Below are 18,458 nucleotides of genomic sequence, written 5' to 3'. Positions count from 1 at the left end.
GTTCCGACTCGCGTTGGAAATGGGCCGAATTCATCTCAGTCACATTCAGAGAGAAAGCGAAATTGAAATTCGGGAATTCTTATTAGACTTCAACCCACTTGCGAAGGCAAGCAGTCAGCCAGCCAGCTAGCTCCACCGACCGACCGCCCGCGCGCCAACTCAGTCCAACGCGCCTGCCTACCTGGCAGGCGTGCAGACACGTATTTGTTATTTACAAAATAGTGAAATTGCTCGAAATGCTGCTGCATTCGCTATTGCTAGACTCCCCCGATTCGGGGCGAAACCGAAGCGCTCCCAATAAACACTTCAAAGAGTTTCGCTCTTTGAAGGGAAGAAACGATGAGTTCAAAGGCCCAGTCAGGAGCCATAATTTTGCCTCGAGGTCTATTCCTTGTACGACGAGATGCCAACTTTCGAGCATGCAACGCCAGGGGTGTGCATAGCTGAGTGCGACGCTAGAATGCAGTTTACTCTCTTTTTTTTGCGCTCTCCCACTGAGCTGTCGATTTTTTCCTCGAGCCAGCTACCATGCCCGCTCGATTGGTCCTCTTCTCTCGCTTATAGGTGATTGAAATCTAAATTGCATTGCGTCATTTAGGCGCTTGTTCGAATCGATGATTCCGTTCGAGCTCTCGGTCGGCTCCCCTGCCCATCGGCGCACTATGGTACTGCGGAGTGCGGAGAACACCGAAAAAATGTATGCGGCTCTGACCGTCTACCCTCGATAGATTGGTCGATCTCGGTCAAGTAAGAAAACCTCCATCGACCGGGAGGTCTCAGACACTTGACTACCACGCTTAGCCAATAGAACCGTATCGGCTTGGGACGAATTACGAGAACAGACGCATGCGGGCGTGATTTCACCGAGATTTGCACATCGCGACGACAGCTGGTGCTGGAACTTCCCCACAGCGAATTTCCTGGGAATTTCAACGGCAGCTCAGGCGCCGTCCAGGTGAAGTCAGCTTCCTCCTGCGTGGAGAACACGTCTCATACATGGAGTGATTTGTGCGATGTCCATTCAACGTTCCTCGGTGCCGACTTTCGTCGCCACACTGCATGTTTGGATACTCTTACGCAGCGTTAGCCCCGCTGATCATGAATGATCGGCATCGAAAGCCACCAGCGAGAGTCTCGTTCGGGCAGGAGTGCTACCCATGTACGGGGAATCGGCCTCCGTACGAGTGTCGCATGAGATATTTGGCGATGGAGCGCGAAAAGTATCATCATCATGGCCCCCCGGCCCATTGGTCTGTGATAGGTCGAAGACCGGGTCAGACGATGATCTGAAAGTTGGCCGTGAGAGGGCTCCACCACTTCCCCCCCAGGCGGCTCCTCATAGAAAGATTTTCTTCATCCAAATGGGAAAATTCGTGAGTTTTTTCCGATAAGGTATGTCGGGAACGAAGCGCCTTCATATGCCCTGTCGTTCTCCCAGAGCAGCCACACAATAGTTCGGAGGAAACGCGCCCGCAATCGCGCAAGAATCACGAGAAAAGAACAATCCACTGTCGAAATTTATTAGCTTCCTCTGATGGCGAAAGCTGAGGACAAATTGATCAGAAGCGAATGAATATCGATTGGGGGCATTGCTGCTCCGTCAGTCGTCCTCGATCTTGACAATTCATCACTTTCAACACACCGGGTCATACGGCCGTGAGAGAGGAGTACCCGCTGAGGAATACGTACATCGATACGCGCTCGATATCAATCGACGAGCAACCCTATGAATCCAAGTCCTCCCGCTCGAAATCTTCACGGAGCGTAGACACTAGAGCAGGTCTCCTCTGCATCGAAGCAATAGCGGGATAGTAATCGCTTCGAGCCTTGACTGAGTACTTTGCGCGTAGATTATTAGCGGTCTCACGCAAGCTACACACGTTTTTGTGCAGCTTCCCGTCGAGATGCGCCTGGAGCCGACTCAGCGTACTATCCAGCCCATAGGCGATACCGCACTGATCACAAACGTTGACCGCCAACTTCGTTGATGTCTCCCTTAATGCATCGTCCTGTTCTCGCTGTTGAATTCGATTCACCAGAGCGCGAAGTCGTTTCTGCGTCTGGTGAACGTTTTCCATAACTTTCAGGGCTTCCTCAACCTGTCCTTGCTCGCCGAAGCGCTTCGCTTCTTCGAGGAGCCGCTCGATTTCCCTCGAGTAGTGAATCTCTCTTTTCCTCAGGAGAACATCGTGTTCTCGTTTAGCTTTCCGCAGGTTCGCGAAATGGTCGAAGTCCTTACGATACCGCTGCTCTGATCTGTCGAGTTTCTCCAGAGCTTTTTCGATCACGCGCAGAGCTCCCAATTCCACGCGTCCGACGTCGGAGGATGGAATGCTGCTCCTTATGTACTTGTCGTGATTCCACATGCATTTACCCTGTCCGAACTTTGTTCCGTAGAGTAACTCCGCGGGACACGCGTCCACCGCGAACCCATAGCAGAAGTTCTCCATTTTCTCATGCGGATCACGTTGGGTGGGCGAGAAGCCTTCGTTCACAGCGGCCATGAGTTCTTTGACAGAAGCGCGCATTTCCTTCGAAGCCGACATGATTTACCTCTCGCGGAGTGGCACGCTACTACTTAACGATTTCTCAACTGTCTTCCGTATTGGTGGAGTTCTTTCCGGATAGGCTCCGTCTTGGGCTCTGAGAACGAAATCGCGAGATTCGCTCGTAATTCCCTCGAACAAGACGTCACTCACTTCGTCGGCATCTCCGAGAGAAGGTTCCGACGGTGAGCTTGCTCCGAGAATGCGTCCATCGGCCGTAAAATGTGGATCCACTCTCTCAATACTCGTCTCGTGAATCCTGAACGACACGGATGCCCTCCGTGCGAATGGACCCGTTCTTCTAAAAGATACTTCCATATACGATCTGAACCCTGGGACTTTGGCACCGGCACCGTTTCGAGAGATATTCTGACTTTGAATGACAGTGCGAAACCCTCGGCGCTTCTGGAGCTAGCTACTTGGCCGCAGTCAGCTCTGGTCATATCTTTTCAAGTGCTCTTGAACGTTGGTTCGAGCAGCTGTCGGCAAATCTTTCCACCAGCGCCGTCACATGCGATCGGTGCTGTCTCTAATTAAGAAGATCATCTCGAGGCTACATTAAGTACGTTACGGTTTTATTTTGATCAGATACGATTCATGAGGTCGCTCAGGAACGCCAATCGTGAAGCCACGGTCCAACGCGGTTTCGAAAACCAAGTCAGAGTGGAACTTGGTGAAAGTTTCTGCTGTAAGTAAGTCGTTTGATTGTTCAGTCTCCAACCCGCCTATATACTATATGATTGCTCGCTAGTCCGCCGGTCTCTTACCAGCTCGAAGTACTTTTAAAAAATAGAATTGCATAGCTCAACTCGATGTGCCGTTCTCCGCGACCGAATGCTTGAAGCGTCCGAGTCGGGAGAATCTGCTTAACATATGCTTGGATATTCGTGCGCTCCTGCTCGGGCACGACTTCTGGGAGACTTCTGCTTTACGTTTCTTGGGAACTGCAGCAAGAAACTAAAGCGACGGTCTTCCGCGAGAGAGCAATAAGCCGCTCCCATGCCTCTATCGATTGCTCCTCGTTTTCGATTCATTGTATCAAAGGAAACGCCAAAAAAAATTTGAGTGCGTTTCCGTTTGGCACTTTGCTGTCTCGGACAGCATCCACATTGGCATTGGCTGCCTTGCGATCGCTCACTGTTTGTCTCTTCCAGACGTAGAAACAAGCTCAATACAAATGCTCTTCCGTGGCGTCAACCGACCGACCGAGCCATCGTTCGTTCGCATGTATGTATGTTCACGTAAGTATGAGTTTCCATGTAAAAGTGTATCCATGTCGAAGCGGGAAGATTATCCGACATCATGCGGATATACATATCATACTATTTAGGCACAATAATCGTAGATGAAATGATTTTGATGATTATGCTTCTGCTTGTAATAAGTGTTGCTTCCGATATATGGCTCCCTGGAATCAGCTACCGCATTTCGGTAAGCTCCCGTCGCATTCCATCGCGTCGAGCAGCTCTGGTCGATGAATCCGTCCTCGTGAACTCGTCGGATCGAAATTCTCCCTCTTAACGTACTATGCCGGACCTACGGCAATGCTCATGTTCCGAATCAGAGCCAGGTCAGCACTGAATCCTTGTTGTCGGTTAAGAGGGCTTCCATGTCCGGCAGGAGATCGGGCATGTCCGGCATTTCGTTGAGGGATGGCATCAAATCGTCGGAGTCCATTTGCTCCGGAGCTACACAGTTGTTTGCAGGCACGATTGCACCGACTGGCATTGCATCCATCGATGCGTCTTCCATTCCTGGAATATAGAGGAAACGTGTCGAGTCGCGGACCGAATCCTCTCATCCCTGTCCACGATAAGACTAGAAGTCAGGGTCTCTCCTGATAATCGATCACTTGAGGTACCCTATTCGAAAGCGAATCATACGCCCCTCCTCTCCCACGTCTATCGGAAGCATTCGAGGAGAACGGACCCGGAACCTACCGATATTGGCGCTGTTATCGAAAGGAGTAGGAAACTCTTCGGGCAAGGAGAAACTGGGTCCGAGTCCGAGCCCGGAATCTGCGGACTCTTGCCTCGAATGAGGACCGCCGAGGAAGGGGTCGGTGTGGCCTAGATTATTGCTGTTATTGTTGTTCACCGCCAGTTGATTGGGATTGATGGTATTGTTGTTTTGCTCCTGAAATGTAAGCGAATCTCGGGAATGAGTTGGGCGGAGAAGGAACGCGACCCGATCAGCCGTAATTCAAGCTGACTGACAAGCACCGATCTGCTTCGAGTCTTCGAACTCTCGGGATAGCTCCTTCGCGCGTCCTCCATTGCGACGGAACATAATTATTTCACGTCATTCTACTCACGGTCGTTAGGCCGAAGGCGGGTTGACGGAGAATTTCCAATTGCCTTTGTTTCATCCGCTCGCGCTCCAATTGTAGCTGCTGAAGCCTCTGCAGCTGCTGCTGGGCTAACGAGAGCGTCGATGTGGCGGCACATACTGCGTTTATACTGTCAGTGGATCCGGAATCCGCTGCCGAAGGAAAAACACGCTTAGTTCTTCCTTTGGTAATCCTCTGTATCCGAAATACGAATGAGGTCCGCTTAGGAGGTCGGCTGCTCGATGCGACCAATCCTGGCTGAGTTGGTCATGTCACGATACCAAGAAGACTTCTGCTCCTCGTAAAATCGATTCAAGGAACCATTCGCGGACTTCTTCTGTGTACAGTTCTAATTCCGTCTCCGTGGAAGTCTTGACCCCGTGACGTCACCAGGCGTCATCACGTGGCTCCAATCTGACGACGGTGTATCGAAAGGCGACGGATCAAATGCTCGGGAAGCAAATGCTAAGGTGTCCGGCATCGAATCGAAAGTTTCGCTCAAAATTCTTGACAGCTCAGCCATTGCCGATCTTGTCGAGTTAACGACCTTCTTCATGCCGCCGCGGAGAGTCAGAGGTCACTTCGGCCGTCTCGGAGGATATTCAGAGATGAGAAAAAATTGGTACGGGATTTCCGACCCAAACCGAAGCTAGAAGGTGAATGTACCATTCAAGTTGTGATTGGATCCGAGGGGGCTGTGCATCTGGGGATTTTGATTCTCCAACTGGATCGTTCCGGTGGTTTGCTGCTGGCGAGCCAGTATAGCGGCTTTTTGCAGATTGATGGGAATTCTAGGATCGAACCAAGACGTGGTTCTGTCTACGTGGTTTATGAAGTAAACTTCGCCTTCTGGGGAAGTGGATTGTTCCCACCCGTCGGGGAGGGGACCCAGGGTCTTGGCGTTGATCACCGAGGGGTTTGTGGTGTGTGGCGGCGGGGGAGCCGTGGAGTGATGATTGGCACTGAGCTGACCTATAAAGCGGAGAAAATTGGTCAGTCGATAATCTATACGGATCTGCGCGACATTGTCGAGTATATTTGATAGTTAATCATTTCCGCAGTTCGTTTTATTTCAAGCGCGCCGTGGATCTCTCTTCACTCGGCGCTCTTGTGCGCTCCAAAGTCTGTCTACTCGATCGCCACTCGCGCTATGCGTGCTCGGAACGATAACAATCTATTCGCCGGGATAAAACAGCCACATAGAATATAGATTTCCACATTTAGAGAAGAGCGAATGAGTCATCACTTCAGCCGTCCGAGCATCGGACTCACGACGATCTTGAAGAGTGCACCGGGCAACACTAGTCGACTAGCGGGCCGAGCGGAAAGAACGACCGCCCGGCCAAGTGCATAGACTGACCAGGCGGCGTACAGTCGAGCTTGCCTTCGTGCCAGCCCGCCCGTCCAACAGACCAATCGAACAGCCGGCGTAAACGCTACAATTACTCACTGCCGCCATTCATCGGTCCGCAAGGCTCTTCATTTCATTCAATACAATAACAAGCATGACTTGTTCCCAATCAGAGACGGCGGCTCCATGTAAAATAAGAACGCCTTTCCAAGAAGAGAACAGTCATCCCTATTCTCTTCAGCGAACGGAATGACCACGGACATTTTTCTCAAAATCACCAGCCAATTCGCCCCTATTCCCCGTCCCTCTAGCCATTACCGCGAATTCTTCCTTGTATCATGGGGTCGGATTACTTCCGCTGGGATTGCGAAAGCCGCTCTCGAGTAAGTGGGGAAGAGAGATCAAACATGGTGTCTGCTTCAAGATCTCGAAGCTCGAGAACGTTTAGACAGAGCGACGACGATAATTATACCCTCAACATGGAAATCCAATTCAGAGAAGCGTAGGCATGGGATGGGCAGAAATCTCACCATTAAGTTTTTTACGAGGGTCTTCCCAAGTAGTAGTGTGTGTTACGTGATTAAGGAAGTATCTCTGGCCGGTATTGGTCCTAGCCATCTCCCAGCCTTCTGGGAGAGGCTCTTCGTCGACGAGATCATAGCTCTGTTGCCTGAAATTCCGAATTTCCAGATTTTATTGGACGAAATTCACCTGCTTGCTAATATAGGGGGTCGATTATGAACATTTCCGGATTCCGCATTTCCGGCGACTCGCTCATGAATGTTCCAAGTATTAAGCCGCCTATCCTCATCACCATCATCATGGTGGATATAGTAAGATATTCTCGCATAATGTACATATTAATCACGATTACCGAAACCGAATCAGTAATTATCTAGTCGGAAAGAGCCGAGACACCGTCTCGTGAGGCTCGCCCCTTTTTTCACACGCCTGTGAATAATTGCAAGAGTTTCGCGCAGCATCTCATAAGCTGCTCAGCTCCGAATCCGTCGAGTTCTTTGACTGAATTACCATCCATACCGACTCAAGGCCTGTTTTCGATTTGTTCGAATTTATACATCGAGTCGGATTTTGCTGGGATGATCGAGATAGCCGGGGCGTTAACAATCAAAACGCGAGATATAATCAGCAGCCGTTAAATTCTCGCCTCGAAAACACTCGGCAATACGGAGTTGGGAGCACGATTCATTCACTCTACTTCATATGCGTCTCGACCACCGACGCAACTTCTGCATCTACATCTAAACAATATGCGTAACGAGCTCGGACCCTCACGTCACTCGAATACTTCAGAAGCACCCGTCACCCCTCGCTGAATAGCATCGTATTCTTCAAGGCTACACTTCGAATGTGGGTATAATATTCTAGTGAGGTCTGCCTAGGAGGATATTGACTTGGAATCAAATACCTGCAACTATACTAGTTGGATAATAATATTCCCATGAAATTCCTGGGCCCAACTCAAACAACTACATAGCGCAAGTTTCTCGTAAAGAAGACATCTCGATGCGGAGCGGCGGATCCATCAGGAACTACGCCGTTGAAGATCAGGAATGAATCTTCGCAGTTTCGGATTTGGCTTAGCAGCAGCAATAACAATACGGCTATTACGTATAACATTGACCTTGAGATGATCCCCAGGAGCCCATCGCCGACTTGTTCTGAACAGCTGGCCGAGTAGCAAAAGCGGAAGATTGACCATTTTTCGGAGGGTTCGATGTGGAAGACCCGGATGGACCAAGGACGCTCGACAACCGGTTCAACTGCGTCGTCATTTGAACTCCGGAGGAAGGATGCCGGAGTTCGACATTCAGAGCCAATGTCCCCGTTATCGGGTGCGGTTCGGTTCGCTTGGTAATCAATTGAATTACACCAGCGACGTATTGTTGGCGTGCACAATCTATCACTTCCCGAGCAATTGATTTCACATGGCTGGGCTCGCCGATTATTTTTCAAAACCAGCCTATCACGTCTAGTCAGACATGCAGGCGCCGAATTAGAGAGCGCCATTTCTTTCTCCTCCGCTCGTACTTGGTTTTGGAAACAGTCGCTAGTCATCCTCGAAATTTTTGGAGGTTCTCGACGCTGCAAACTTCGGAGCATGGAAGGGCTCCGCAGCTACTTGGTCGGCATCGAACGACTGCAGATTAGTTCACGGTCATGAGTTGGATGTTCCGTTGGCGACAGATCGTTGAACTTAGCTGTAGAAAATGCTGCGAGAAAAGCGCCGGGGATCCTAGCGGATCTATGAGGCCTCGCAGGCAAGGAGAAAACTTCAGCTTCCGACGATGCGCCAGCGAGTCTGCTTGGAGTACGCTTCGCTCGATACACTGCAGGCGATGTTTCATTCGAGGTGGCATTGAGATTCTTCATATTATTTATCAGCATCATCAACGACTCCGATCAGCAGATCGCTTCATGGATTCTGCGGTTCGATGGTTCAGCAGCAGCCTCTAGCGAGAGAAGATTCGAGCCACTGCGTCTACGGTTTCGCCTGCTTCGCCGGCTGCGGAGTGACTATCCGTCTGACATCACAAGCCGGCGACGACATGATGCCAAACTGGCAACCACTGAGCCATAAATCCGTTCGATCGGCGGCGGTGGCAGCGTTCGTTGTTTTACGGCTAGAACAGCGAGACTACGAACTGCTGCTCGATCGCTGCTAGTCAGCTTGCAATCGAGTACTGCTCGCTGGCTGGCTGGCTGATTGACCGGCTCGGAGGCTGGCTGGCTCACTCGCCGGCTAGCTCGATCGGTCGGTCATGGTAGCTTACAGGAAGCTGATCTGCAGGAGGAACTAGACTGTAGCACTACGTGACGGCTGTAACACGAACGAGTCCTATCGCATTGTTGTCGTCGTCGATGTCGTAGACGACGGCAGCAGCGGCGGCATTGACGTCGACGAGTGGCTGGGTCGCGTTCGTACGACGTCTATCCATCCGTCTGTTCAAGTCAGCCACACCGAGCGCACAACAACCAGGAAGCGAGTTCGATTTGGATCGACCGACGACAGACTAGCTTCAAGCTGTTGTCATCTATCGCAATGGATCCCTCTACCTACCTACCTACAGACAAATCGAATTCGATACCGTGAGACTTTGGTCTGAACAACTGCTCCACCGATGGAGATCGATACAAGCCACAGACGGCCTCCGATGGTCGTCATAAGATTATCCTAGCGTCGCTATCAGTTCTTATCTGCCGGCTTCGAAATCCCCGGAAAGGTTCCTGCCGTAGAAAACGTCGTATCGCTAACGGTTTTTTTTATCACTCAAGCATCGTGCAAATCCCCGGTGATTCGGCTGTATGTCGAGCTCGGAGGAATCGAAACTCTACGACCTCGATAACAAGGGCATCGGAGTGCCGAGCTTGATCGTCTGACTTTGGCCACTCGAGTCCCGAATCATTGCGTATTCGGTCTGGAACAATGCCCAGAAGAGTTGAAGGGCTCAGCGCATAAATATGAATGGAACATCCGTTTTCGTATGCATCCGTCCGCGGAGATCTATATTCCGTCGAAGCGGAGAGCTCGGCCGATGCCACAGCACGGTCTGTATATAAAAAGAAAAATAATGACGCGACTTCCAAAAGACTCGTCGTGATTCAAGAGAAACTCATTTCGGAATTATGCCTGCTTACATCACACTAGACGGCGCTTCCGATTACTAAACTATCGAATGCAGCTTCGAATTCGAGAAAATGGGCTCGACAATACTGATCCAGAGATACTTTGTCCGATTGGCTGTCGGGCATGAGGGCTCGGAAAGACTAGGATCGCAGAGGAGCTCTCGAGGCTCGACTACCGTTTTCGCCTAAATTTTTCTTCTTCGAATCCAGGCAAAGGGCTCAGAGTTCGGAACCTCGGAATTGAGCAGATATCCTCCTCGAGATCTTCTTTGGGAGCCTACGCATAGAAGGAGTCTCCAATGCTCGCAGGTTCCGCGAAGTGATCGAAACCAAAGCCTACTGACCTTGTGTGCGTGGGCTGTTGAGGAGCCGATCTGTAGGTTTGCTCCAGGGATGCAGGTGACGAATGTGCCCGAGAGTGGTTTATCTGTGGTCTCGGGATAATCCCACCCGGGCCTTCTACGGGTTGCTGGAAGAAGGAGGGCGGTAGGTTCCGCATCCGCATGGGCAACTGTCCGGTTTTTGTGACGCCACCTGGAATTTGGCATTAGATTAAGTCGTGACTTTTTTTTCACATAAACACCCTTCGCTTGATCTATCATTTACTTCCCGATAGCTCCCACCGATCTATAGGTGATCAAGTCACCTCCGAACATTATCAAGCGTTAATCGAGGTGGGTAGAAGCAACGAGGAGCTGGACTTCAGCGAATGATGACGGTTTTACTTGGAAAAAATCCCCGGAGATTTTCGCTCATTTGGAAATTCATTCTGCCCGAGTGATTGAGAGCGAGGCTTTCTTGACAAAAATGGATTCGATTAAGGATAACTTTTCAGAATCGTTCAATTACTGTTGGTTTTTGGTGAGTAGCTGTGACTCAGAAGCGCTTCTCTCATGGTCTCGAGGGTTTCTTAGAGCAGCATGGAATACATTCGCAGTAGTTTGTGAGTGAATGGTAGTGACACAAATGAATGGACAAGTTGTCAATGAGTGACACATTGAGCACAAATGACGCACGCTCGGTTCAAAAGCACTAACGAAGCTGTTTTTCCTTAACAATTCTCTGGTGATTCTCGGTCGGCAGGGCTGAGCTTCCTTCCAACTGGAAGTGGGAAGCCTCGAGTTCGAATACGGAGCAGCTCGCCGCACGGGAATAATTCTACTTCCAACACAGGCTGAACGAAGCTTGCGGCTCTTCAAATTGAAATAACTCTGCTTTCAAAAGCGTCATTTGCGTCCAACTATCGTTTGTCGGAAGACTTGTGAAGAGGCCTTAACTCCATGATGGCTTTGAGTTCTGACAGAGTTCCGGAGAGAGACTCGTCGAGGGAAGAAAACCCAACAACTAGGTTCAAGGACTCCCTGACCTGGACGCAGCTTAGGCTCCCTTGTCGTCATGCAGCGACCGTATTGTGGAAACTGCAATAAGTTGAAAAAAACGTCCCGTGCGGTACATTTCCGCGTCTTGCGAGACTAACACCGCAGAAGCTGTTCTCGACGAGTTTTAGAACTGGGCATCCACAACCTCTGCGGGCAAGCCTCCGTACTTATCTCTGGCTGACTTTTATCCAAAACATCATCCATACTTTGAAGGGCCCTTTAGCGAGGAGAAGGCTTTTAAAAGAGAATCACTCGTCCGCCTGTTTAGTAGATTTGCTACAGGCCTTACTCACTCCCGATGGACTAACGCCAAGGAAAACATGTCGAAGAGAGCGAGTCTCTTCTGCGTTTCTTCATCTTCGGCGATCGCGTTTGAGCGATTTCCAGAAGACCACGGAGGAGAAACAAAGATGATGATGGTGATCGAATGATCTGTCCTTTCTCGGATTGAATTACCCACTCTTCAATTTCGAACCATTCATAATGGGATCTCATGTCCGCCACGGTCGGGAATTTTCGATGATTTTTCGCTCATCGAGAAAGGCTCCACTATGGCAGTCTAGGAGCAGAAAAAATTCAAGGCTCGAAATTTAAAAACGCCTGAGACGAGTCCGTGTGCGCTTGCCGAACGACGTTGAGCTCACTCGAAGCCTATAAAACGCCATGCCATAGATAATTCGGCGTTATCAACTTTCTATTTTCTCTTGTTCAAGGCTGTTCCGATTGGTCTTACAGAAAGCGGGAAAGCGAGCGAGCCGGCCGGCGAGCGACCGATCGAGACCTAACCAGCAGAACAGACAGACAGGCTGACGGACGGACGGACGGACGGACGGACGGAAGGACATACAGACATACGCGCAGCTCGACCAACCAACGAAGGGGGAGAAAGAGAGATGTATAGCAATTCTAGCACCGAAGAAAACTCGGGGAGAAATCAAGTTCGAGCGATCAGATACGACATACATAGCTTCTTCGTCTGGCGTCGGTCGGTCATTAGAAATTGCTGGGGCGCCTGCGCCCCTGACCCAGGCGAACCGGTCAGCCAACCAGGCGGCGGGCACCGGCCTACCAGCACCACTCTCAGCGAGTTCTGTGGGCGAAGCGGAGGAGCTCCACACGGTTCCCAGCACGCGCCGACCCATCGACTACAAGAGCCGTCGTGTACTAGTTGCTCTTCCTCGCTCGTCAGCTAGCTCCGTGCCCGAGCGACGAAAAGAAGCGAAAAAAAAAACATTTCTCTCGTTTGCCAGAAGGAAGTGGGGCATCCAGAGCCCAACCCTGCTGCATGCAGTGGCGGATCTAGGGGGGGGGCCAGGGGGCCATGGCCCCCCCAAGAATCTTCGATCCCTATACAAAAGCATGGGCCGCGAGGTGGCGCGTCATCATTTTCGGCTCTTTCCCCCCTGAAAATATGACTTGGCCCCCCCCAAGAAAAAAAGCTGGATCCGCTCCTGGCTGCATGGGAAGAGCGGAGGGGGGGAGCTTGCTGGCTGGCTATCGACCGACCGAGAACAATCTTCGAGCGAAGCCACCTGCCGATTTTCGAGGGGCTAAGCCTCACTCAGTCATTGTGGCTTCCAATATTCAAACGGGACGCCTTCCTTTGCCATACATGATCTCAAACGTTTCAACGCCGAGTCCCGACCACTTATTACGAATCGAGCCGACAGCCGAAGAGAGGACGCTTGCCGCTACCGCATAGAAAGCAGGGAAAGTGTCAACCACCGCGCGCACGGTACGTAGGTGCTCGGCTTGGAGAGCTCGGGTTCTCCTTTCAGTGACCGCATCGGCCGCAACCGTGGTGGCATCAACGTCAGCAGCCGACGCAGCAAGCGCATCTACAACGACGCCATCGGACCAGGCCAATATAGGCCATCGCCGAGCGACGCCGATTTCGGAAAAATACACACGTTTACGGGTGAAGTTCAGGCGCGTTTCGGAATCCGCACCTGAAACGCGCTCCTCCTCCCGAAAAGTGACAGCGAACTTTGTTGCTCTCCGCCGCTGTTTTCCGCGGTATACGGAGCGAGACGTTCGGCTCGCGGAGTCCGAGGACTTCCGCTAGACAGCGTTGAATGCCCGCGAGCCGTGAATCTCGACGACGACATGACATCGATGTCTAGTTCTCTCGCAGGGACGTCGGTGATGCTTCTCCCGCCGCCGCCGCCGCCACCGTCCGGGTTGGGCCGCGGGGCTGCCGGCCACCGACCGACTCCGAGAAGAAACTGTTGCTTCAGCCACATCTACCAGGTCACGACGGCGACGAAGCGACGTGCCGGAGAAGAGAAAACAAACTCATGACAGTTCGCTCAGCAATTCACTTCGCACCGTCGTCACCCCTGCTGCCGGCTTGGTAGAATATAAATGTCTGCTAGAAGAGAAGAAGGGTGACAAGGTTGGTTGGAGGAGTTGGTGGTTGGCTTCGCTTATTGGCGCCTCCCTTGTTGGTGGATTCTTCTGGTTGCGGCGGCGTTCGCGGTTTTCGTTGACGCTGATCTTGCCGCTGTCGTCGGGAGACCGACTTCTGCTGTTGTTGTCGCCGTCGTCTACGTCGTCGCTATTATTGATATTATCATTACTATTATTATTATTTTTTTATTATTATCATTGTTTTCGCCATTGCTGCCGCGACTGGAGCCGCCGCCGCTGCGCCGTTTTTTCGTGCGGCTTCGTCGTAGCGGTACTCGCTGCTGCTGCTGCTGCTGTGTTATCGCAGTCGTTATTATTGTTGATACAGTAGTAGCGCTTTCTCAAGCAAGCAGCCAGCTACCCGCCCGCATGCCCCGTCCCTGACAGAGTCGCTCCACGCGTTGGCCTGATAAGGGAAATTTAACAACGAAATGCTGTCGGAGAAATTTCAGGTAGAAAAATACGGCAGGTCAAGCAAGCCGGCGATACCCTCGCGACTCCGTCTTCGTCAAAAGTGGTTTGAGCCCTCCCCCCCCAATCCCCTCCCCACGGATTCGGACGCTTCGCGGAATCCAATTGAGAGATTTTTCTTCTTCGGAGGCCTGGCTCTCTTGGATGGCCATCACGAGCTGATGGCCATGAGCTTCGAGGGGGTGGGGACGACACGTGCGGGACTCTTCCCCCATCCGCTCGGGATGAGACCTTCCCCGAGATTGTACTTCTTTTGAATCGCATCCGTACACTGGGATGATACACAGGTCCTCACTGGACTTCTGTCAACGATTCCGGTGCCGACGCTCGTCGAAATCGACGGCGGCTATCTCCCGAAGCGTGCTTTCGCTTGGCTGCCGTTGCTTGGCTCACGATGGCTGACGGTTCGTCCAGCGTTTATACATCGCGTTCAGAATCGCTGCGCAAAAATAGAGCATTTCTGTGCTCCCTCCTATTATATATACATATCAGTCGAAGAAGCCAACGTGATTTCATTAGCACTCGAAGCGGACCTTTCTGCGTGGTTCCGCCTAACGGAACCCGATGCGCGCCGAGTGACGGAGGATCGCTTCAATTTCACTCCAGATTGTTATTGTTTCTTAAATCTCCGTCCAATCTCCGTCAAGTCTAGACAGACTCAACTTTTGCTCGAGCGAGATACGCCGAGTCGAACTTCAGCGAGTCTCAGCATTCCGATCCGAGCCTCAACAGAGATCTCGAGTTGATTCCGAAATATTTAGGCGATCCAACAAAAGATCGTGGTTCCTCAGAGAGCTTCGCAACTGGTACCGTGCGAGTCGATTCGATTCTCGGGTATGCAATCGATATTTTCAAGCCAATCGAGCTCCGTTCGAGTGATCCGCCTCAGTCATATGGGAATCATTCCGGCGAAGCCCACAGAGAGCCGGGGGATGAACAAAAAAAATCGTGAAGTATTGGAGCGATGGAGAGAGAGACTCTCGGAGGAGTCCTCGGGAATGTACGCAGGAACAGGCGCCCGTTCTGTGGCCGAGAGCCTTGGAGCAGAGGCCGTTCTTTTGAACGATCTCATATCGGGCAGGGGAAGGCGACCCACGGAGGCTTTGTTTGGCGCTCTTTTTGGGCTGTCTTCCTCCGCGAGAGTACTCGAAGTGTTGACCGAGGTCTCCGATGATTACAAGTAGCTCCGAGATTTACGTCTCTAGCTCGAAACTCTGCGGTGAGCCCGAGTGGAGTTCCTCCAGTTCGCAAAGAGCTCTTCTGCTCTCGGTTCTCAGAAACTGTGAATCCATATCCAGACTGAACAGGCAGACGAGCATGTAGATCGGATGACCAGAAAAACAAACGATTCAAAACGTTATCGGATGCCCCTCTCGCCTCTTCCCATCCACCGAGGGATTCGACCGACTGAATTCACCTGAGTATCAGCTCACTGTCACCGGGATTCGAAGTCGCAGTCGCTTCGATACACCCCGGGAGCTCCGCGAGCAAAGCATAGAGCAAGACAGCGGAGCTCGCCGAGTCGGGCCCCACCAGCAACAACAGGTAGTTGTGAGTGAACGGCTCCGGCTTCTTCGATTTCTGGTTGCTGCTCGTCGCTCTGTGGCTCGGAGCGAACGGAGCTCGGAGTTTGTTCTCCGAGCCCAGTTTAACACAATTCCCCTTCCGATGACAGCCCCACCTGTTTGGGTTGGGGCACCAGATGTTGAAGCCCAGAGGCTAGCTTGCGTCGGCCGAGCTGAAGGTTGAGCTTCCTCAGTCACCTTCGGAACGCGAACGATCGCCTCTTTCCCTAGAGAGCTCGCGAACGAGTCAGGAAGGAAGGCCGGCCGGCCGGCCGATGCCTTCTTCTAAAGGCTGCCTTTCTGGCGAGCAGCCTTACTGCTTGCACTCGCTGACTGCCGAGCTGATAGGCTTGCCTGCCGGCCGGCCGGCCAGTCTCCGAGCTAATCTGACTGACTTACTGACTGACTGCAAGAACAGACTACAACCGAACTCCCGAGGAGGCCAAAAGTGGACCAGAGGCGAGCAGCGACCCAAGAACCCAAAAAGCCCGTCTCAAATTACTGCCACCGGCGCCGTCATCGTCACATGCGGCACGACGACGCAGGCGGCTCATCCACACGCAGAAAATAACTGTCGGTTCCCTGCCGTTCCCAAACGCGTTGCCCCGTAGGTCGTGAAACGCAAGTTCGGCGCGCGGCTCCCACGTTCGGGGCTTCCGAGTTCGTCGAAAGCCGATCTGGCTTCAAGTTTCAGCTTTTCCGATCGGCCGAATCTCGGAGCGACTGCCAGAAGATCTTCGGCAGGCTCCCGAGAGCCGACTGACAGGCATCGGAACGCAGTAATCAACCATGAATGTATGGGATTCGGACTCGATGAACAAGACTCGGACTCTTGATCGAGCGAGATTCATGACAAGGGATTATTCGGGGCCGAGAGCTACGACGAAGACTTCAGTTCATTTCCGCTCGGTCCGTGTCCCGAATAACAGGTTTATACGTCACTTCTCCGAAACGGCTCTCTTCGGCGATTTACACCGAAGAGGGTCGACTTACCTTCCATGGCAACTTTGAAAAGCTCATCCAGGTTCGAGTCCTGACGATACCGCACGACATGGTTTGGCCCCTGTTGCTCGACGAAGCCCTCGGTCGCCATGGCTGGAGCGCCGCCGAGGTTGGCACCGGAGTTGAACAAGCACTGAATGATGAACTACACAATCGAACTTCTGCGAGTTCGAGAAACGCTTCTGAAACTTTTTTCTGTAGACGTTTCGAACTTGTTGTTGTCTTCGTAGCTGCTGCTGTCGCCACGACAGCGGCCGCGGTCGAAGTTGTCGCCTCACAGCACAAGTCGTAAGCTCAACCTCTGCCGCTCTGTGCCAGCACTATCGATGGTGCTCTGTGTGCATCCACGAGCTGCTCTGCGAAGGCCAGCACCTGTGTACCTGCTGCTGCTGGTGGTGGCGATGGTGCTGTTTCTACGTAGCTTGTGATTTCTGCTGCCGCCGCACGCATAGATGGCGCTTCTGGCAGTCACCAGCACCAGCAGTGGTTGCTAGTGAGGAGAGGCACCCACACTTCTTTCTGGACGGCCAACCGAGGGACTGACGGGCCGACTGTTTGGTTGCTCTGCTGCCGCGGCTCGGCCTAGCGGCGACGGCGGCTTGCTTGGCGGCTCGACTAGCTGCCCGAGCGCCGTATAACTCGTACCCGCTGCTCTCCCCTCTCGTCAGCCAGATCTCCATCTAGCTGTCTTTCTGGAGAACGCGCCAACATTCGAAACTCCGGTACGTTCGGCGTATTCCCGCGGGCTTGCCTTGATCTCCGCTCAGGAAGCAGGGGGATCAGCCGGTCTCGCTTAAGACACCGTTGTCGAGGATCAGGGCCCGTTTTCATCGTTTGTTGAGACCTTGACGAAGTGGTCGACCTCTCTTCGAGGGGAATTTGAAAGTGAAAGCGCTGTATGCATGATATCGATAGAACTCTGTCGAGCTGAGTCGGGCGGAACTTCGGTATCGTTCCCAGAGTTCCAGGAGTGCGCGATCTGGGGCATCCCAAGCAGAAAGTCACGGTCGTTACGTGAGCCAATCCGCGAGACGATTCGACAGATGGTCTTCCAGTCTCCGGACCGGTCACAGTCGGCATGGCTTCACTCCTCGACCTCGACACCCGTAATGCTGAGTTGGTCTTCGGTCTCATTCATCTTTTCTGACAATTGTCTTCCCGTACGAGGCGGTCGGGGGTGAGAATGCTCATATCCTGAACTCAGAACTCTATGCGAAGACTCCGTCTAACACGAGCCTCTGTTTCGAGGAGCGCGCGACTTGGACTTGGGCAAGCTGTCGAGATGCGGTTACTCCCACTCTCGACAGTTCAGTAGTGGAAGCTATCTGCGGGTGCAGGGAGGCATCCGGGACGGCTCTCGCCATTGTAGGTTCGACAAGTTGGTGGCAGTTAGTCGAACGCCGCGGAAGCATCGACGCGTTCTTCCTCGTTCTACAAAAAATGTCCATGATCATCATTCCCAATCTGGTCACGACAGGCATCGAATGCGCGAAGAGAAGTGTTAGCAGCTCTCCTACTAAGCTCCTGATTGGAGCATCTCCGTCTTGAGCTCCCTCTCTGTAGGCGGCTCGGAATCACTCCGGATGATGAGAAAGCGCGACCCTCTTCGGGGAGCATGAAGTCGACCCTCAAAACGGGAAACCAGCCTCCTCCGCCCCCGGGGATTCGTATACGACTACAGACGCTCCAGGTCGTAGATGCGCACCACGGGACTGTGTAGATTCCAGTGGCTTCGTGCTAAGGCGCCAGTACCGGGAA

General features: G+C 52.3%; 2 protein-coding genes across 2 annotated transcripts; both read right to left on the bottom strand.

The window, feature by feature from the left end:
- Positions 1–1,724: 1,724 nt before the first annotated feature.
- Positions 1,725–2,546, bottom strand: LOC100907278 (U1 snRNP-associated protein usp106-like). The gene has a single exon (XM_003742597.1). The coding sequence runs from the start codon at positions 2,544–2,546 to the stop codon at positions 1,725–1,727; it is 822 nt and encodes a 273-aa protein (XP_003742645.1).
- A 1,560-nt stretch (positions 2,547–4,106) lies between these two features.
- Positions 4,107–17,083, bottom strand: yki (Transcriptional coactivator yki). Its single transcript, XM_029111237.1, has 7 exons — positions 16,692–17,083; positions 10,219–10,408; positions 6,757–6,896; positions 5,542–5,847; positions 4,861–5,027; positions 4,476–4,682; positions 4,107–4,340 (listed from the first exon to the last, which is right to left on the bottom strand). Exons 1-7 carry the CDS (start codon positions 16,789–16,791, stop codon positions 4,107–4,109), a joined length of 1,344 nt encoding a protein of 447 aa, XP_028967070.1. The 5' UTR covers positions 16,792–17,083.
- Positions 17,084–18,458: the final 1,375 nt, after the last annotated feature.

Source organism: Galendromus occidentalis, unplaced genomic scaffold (genome assembly GCF_000255335.2).
Source record: "Galendromus occidentalis unplaced genomic scaffold, Mocc_1.1 scf7180000077427, whole genome shotgun sequence".
NCBI classification, from domain to species: domain Eukaryota; kingdom Metazoa; phylum Arthropoda; class Arachnida; order Mesostigmata; family Phytoseiidae; genus Galendromus; species Galendromus occidentalis.
Note: the sequence above shows the minus strand (reverse complement) of the source record. Positions and strands in the feature narration are given on the sequence as shown.

What these genes read in the sequence shown, in the direction of transcription:
- yki (XM_029111237.1), bottom strand. Translation starts at nt 16,791, where the DNA reads ATGGCGACCGAGGGCTTCGTCGAGCAACAGGGGCCAAACCATGTCGTG. An exon ending in TTTCAAAGTTGCCATGGAAG is followed by an intron (nt 10,409 to 16,691) that starts GTAAGTCGACCC and finishes GCCAAATTCCAG; the next exon opens with GTGGCGTCACAAAAACCGGA. An exon ending in CCAATATCGGTAGGTTCCGG is followed by an intron (nt 4,341 to 4,475) that starts GTCCGTTCTCCT and finishes CAGGGATGAGAG; the next exon opens with GATTCGGTCCGCGACTCGAC.
- LOC100907278 (XM_003742597.1), bottom strand. Translation starts at nt 2,546, where the DNA reads ATGTCGGCTTCGAAGGAAATGCGCGCTTCTGTCAAAGAACTCATGGCC.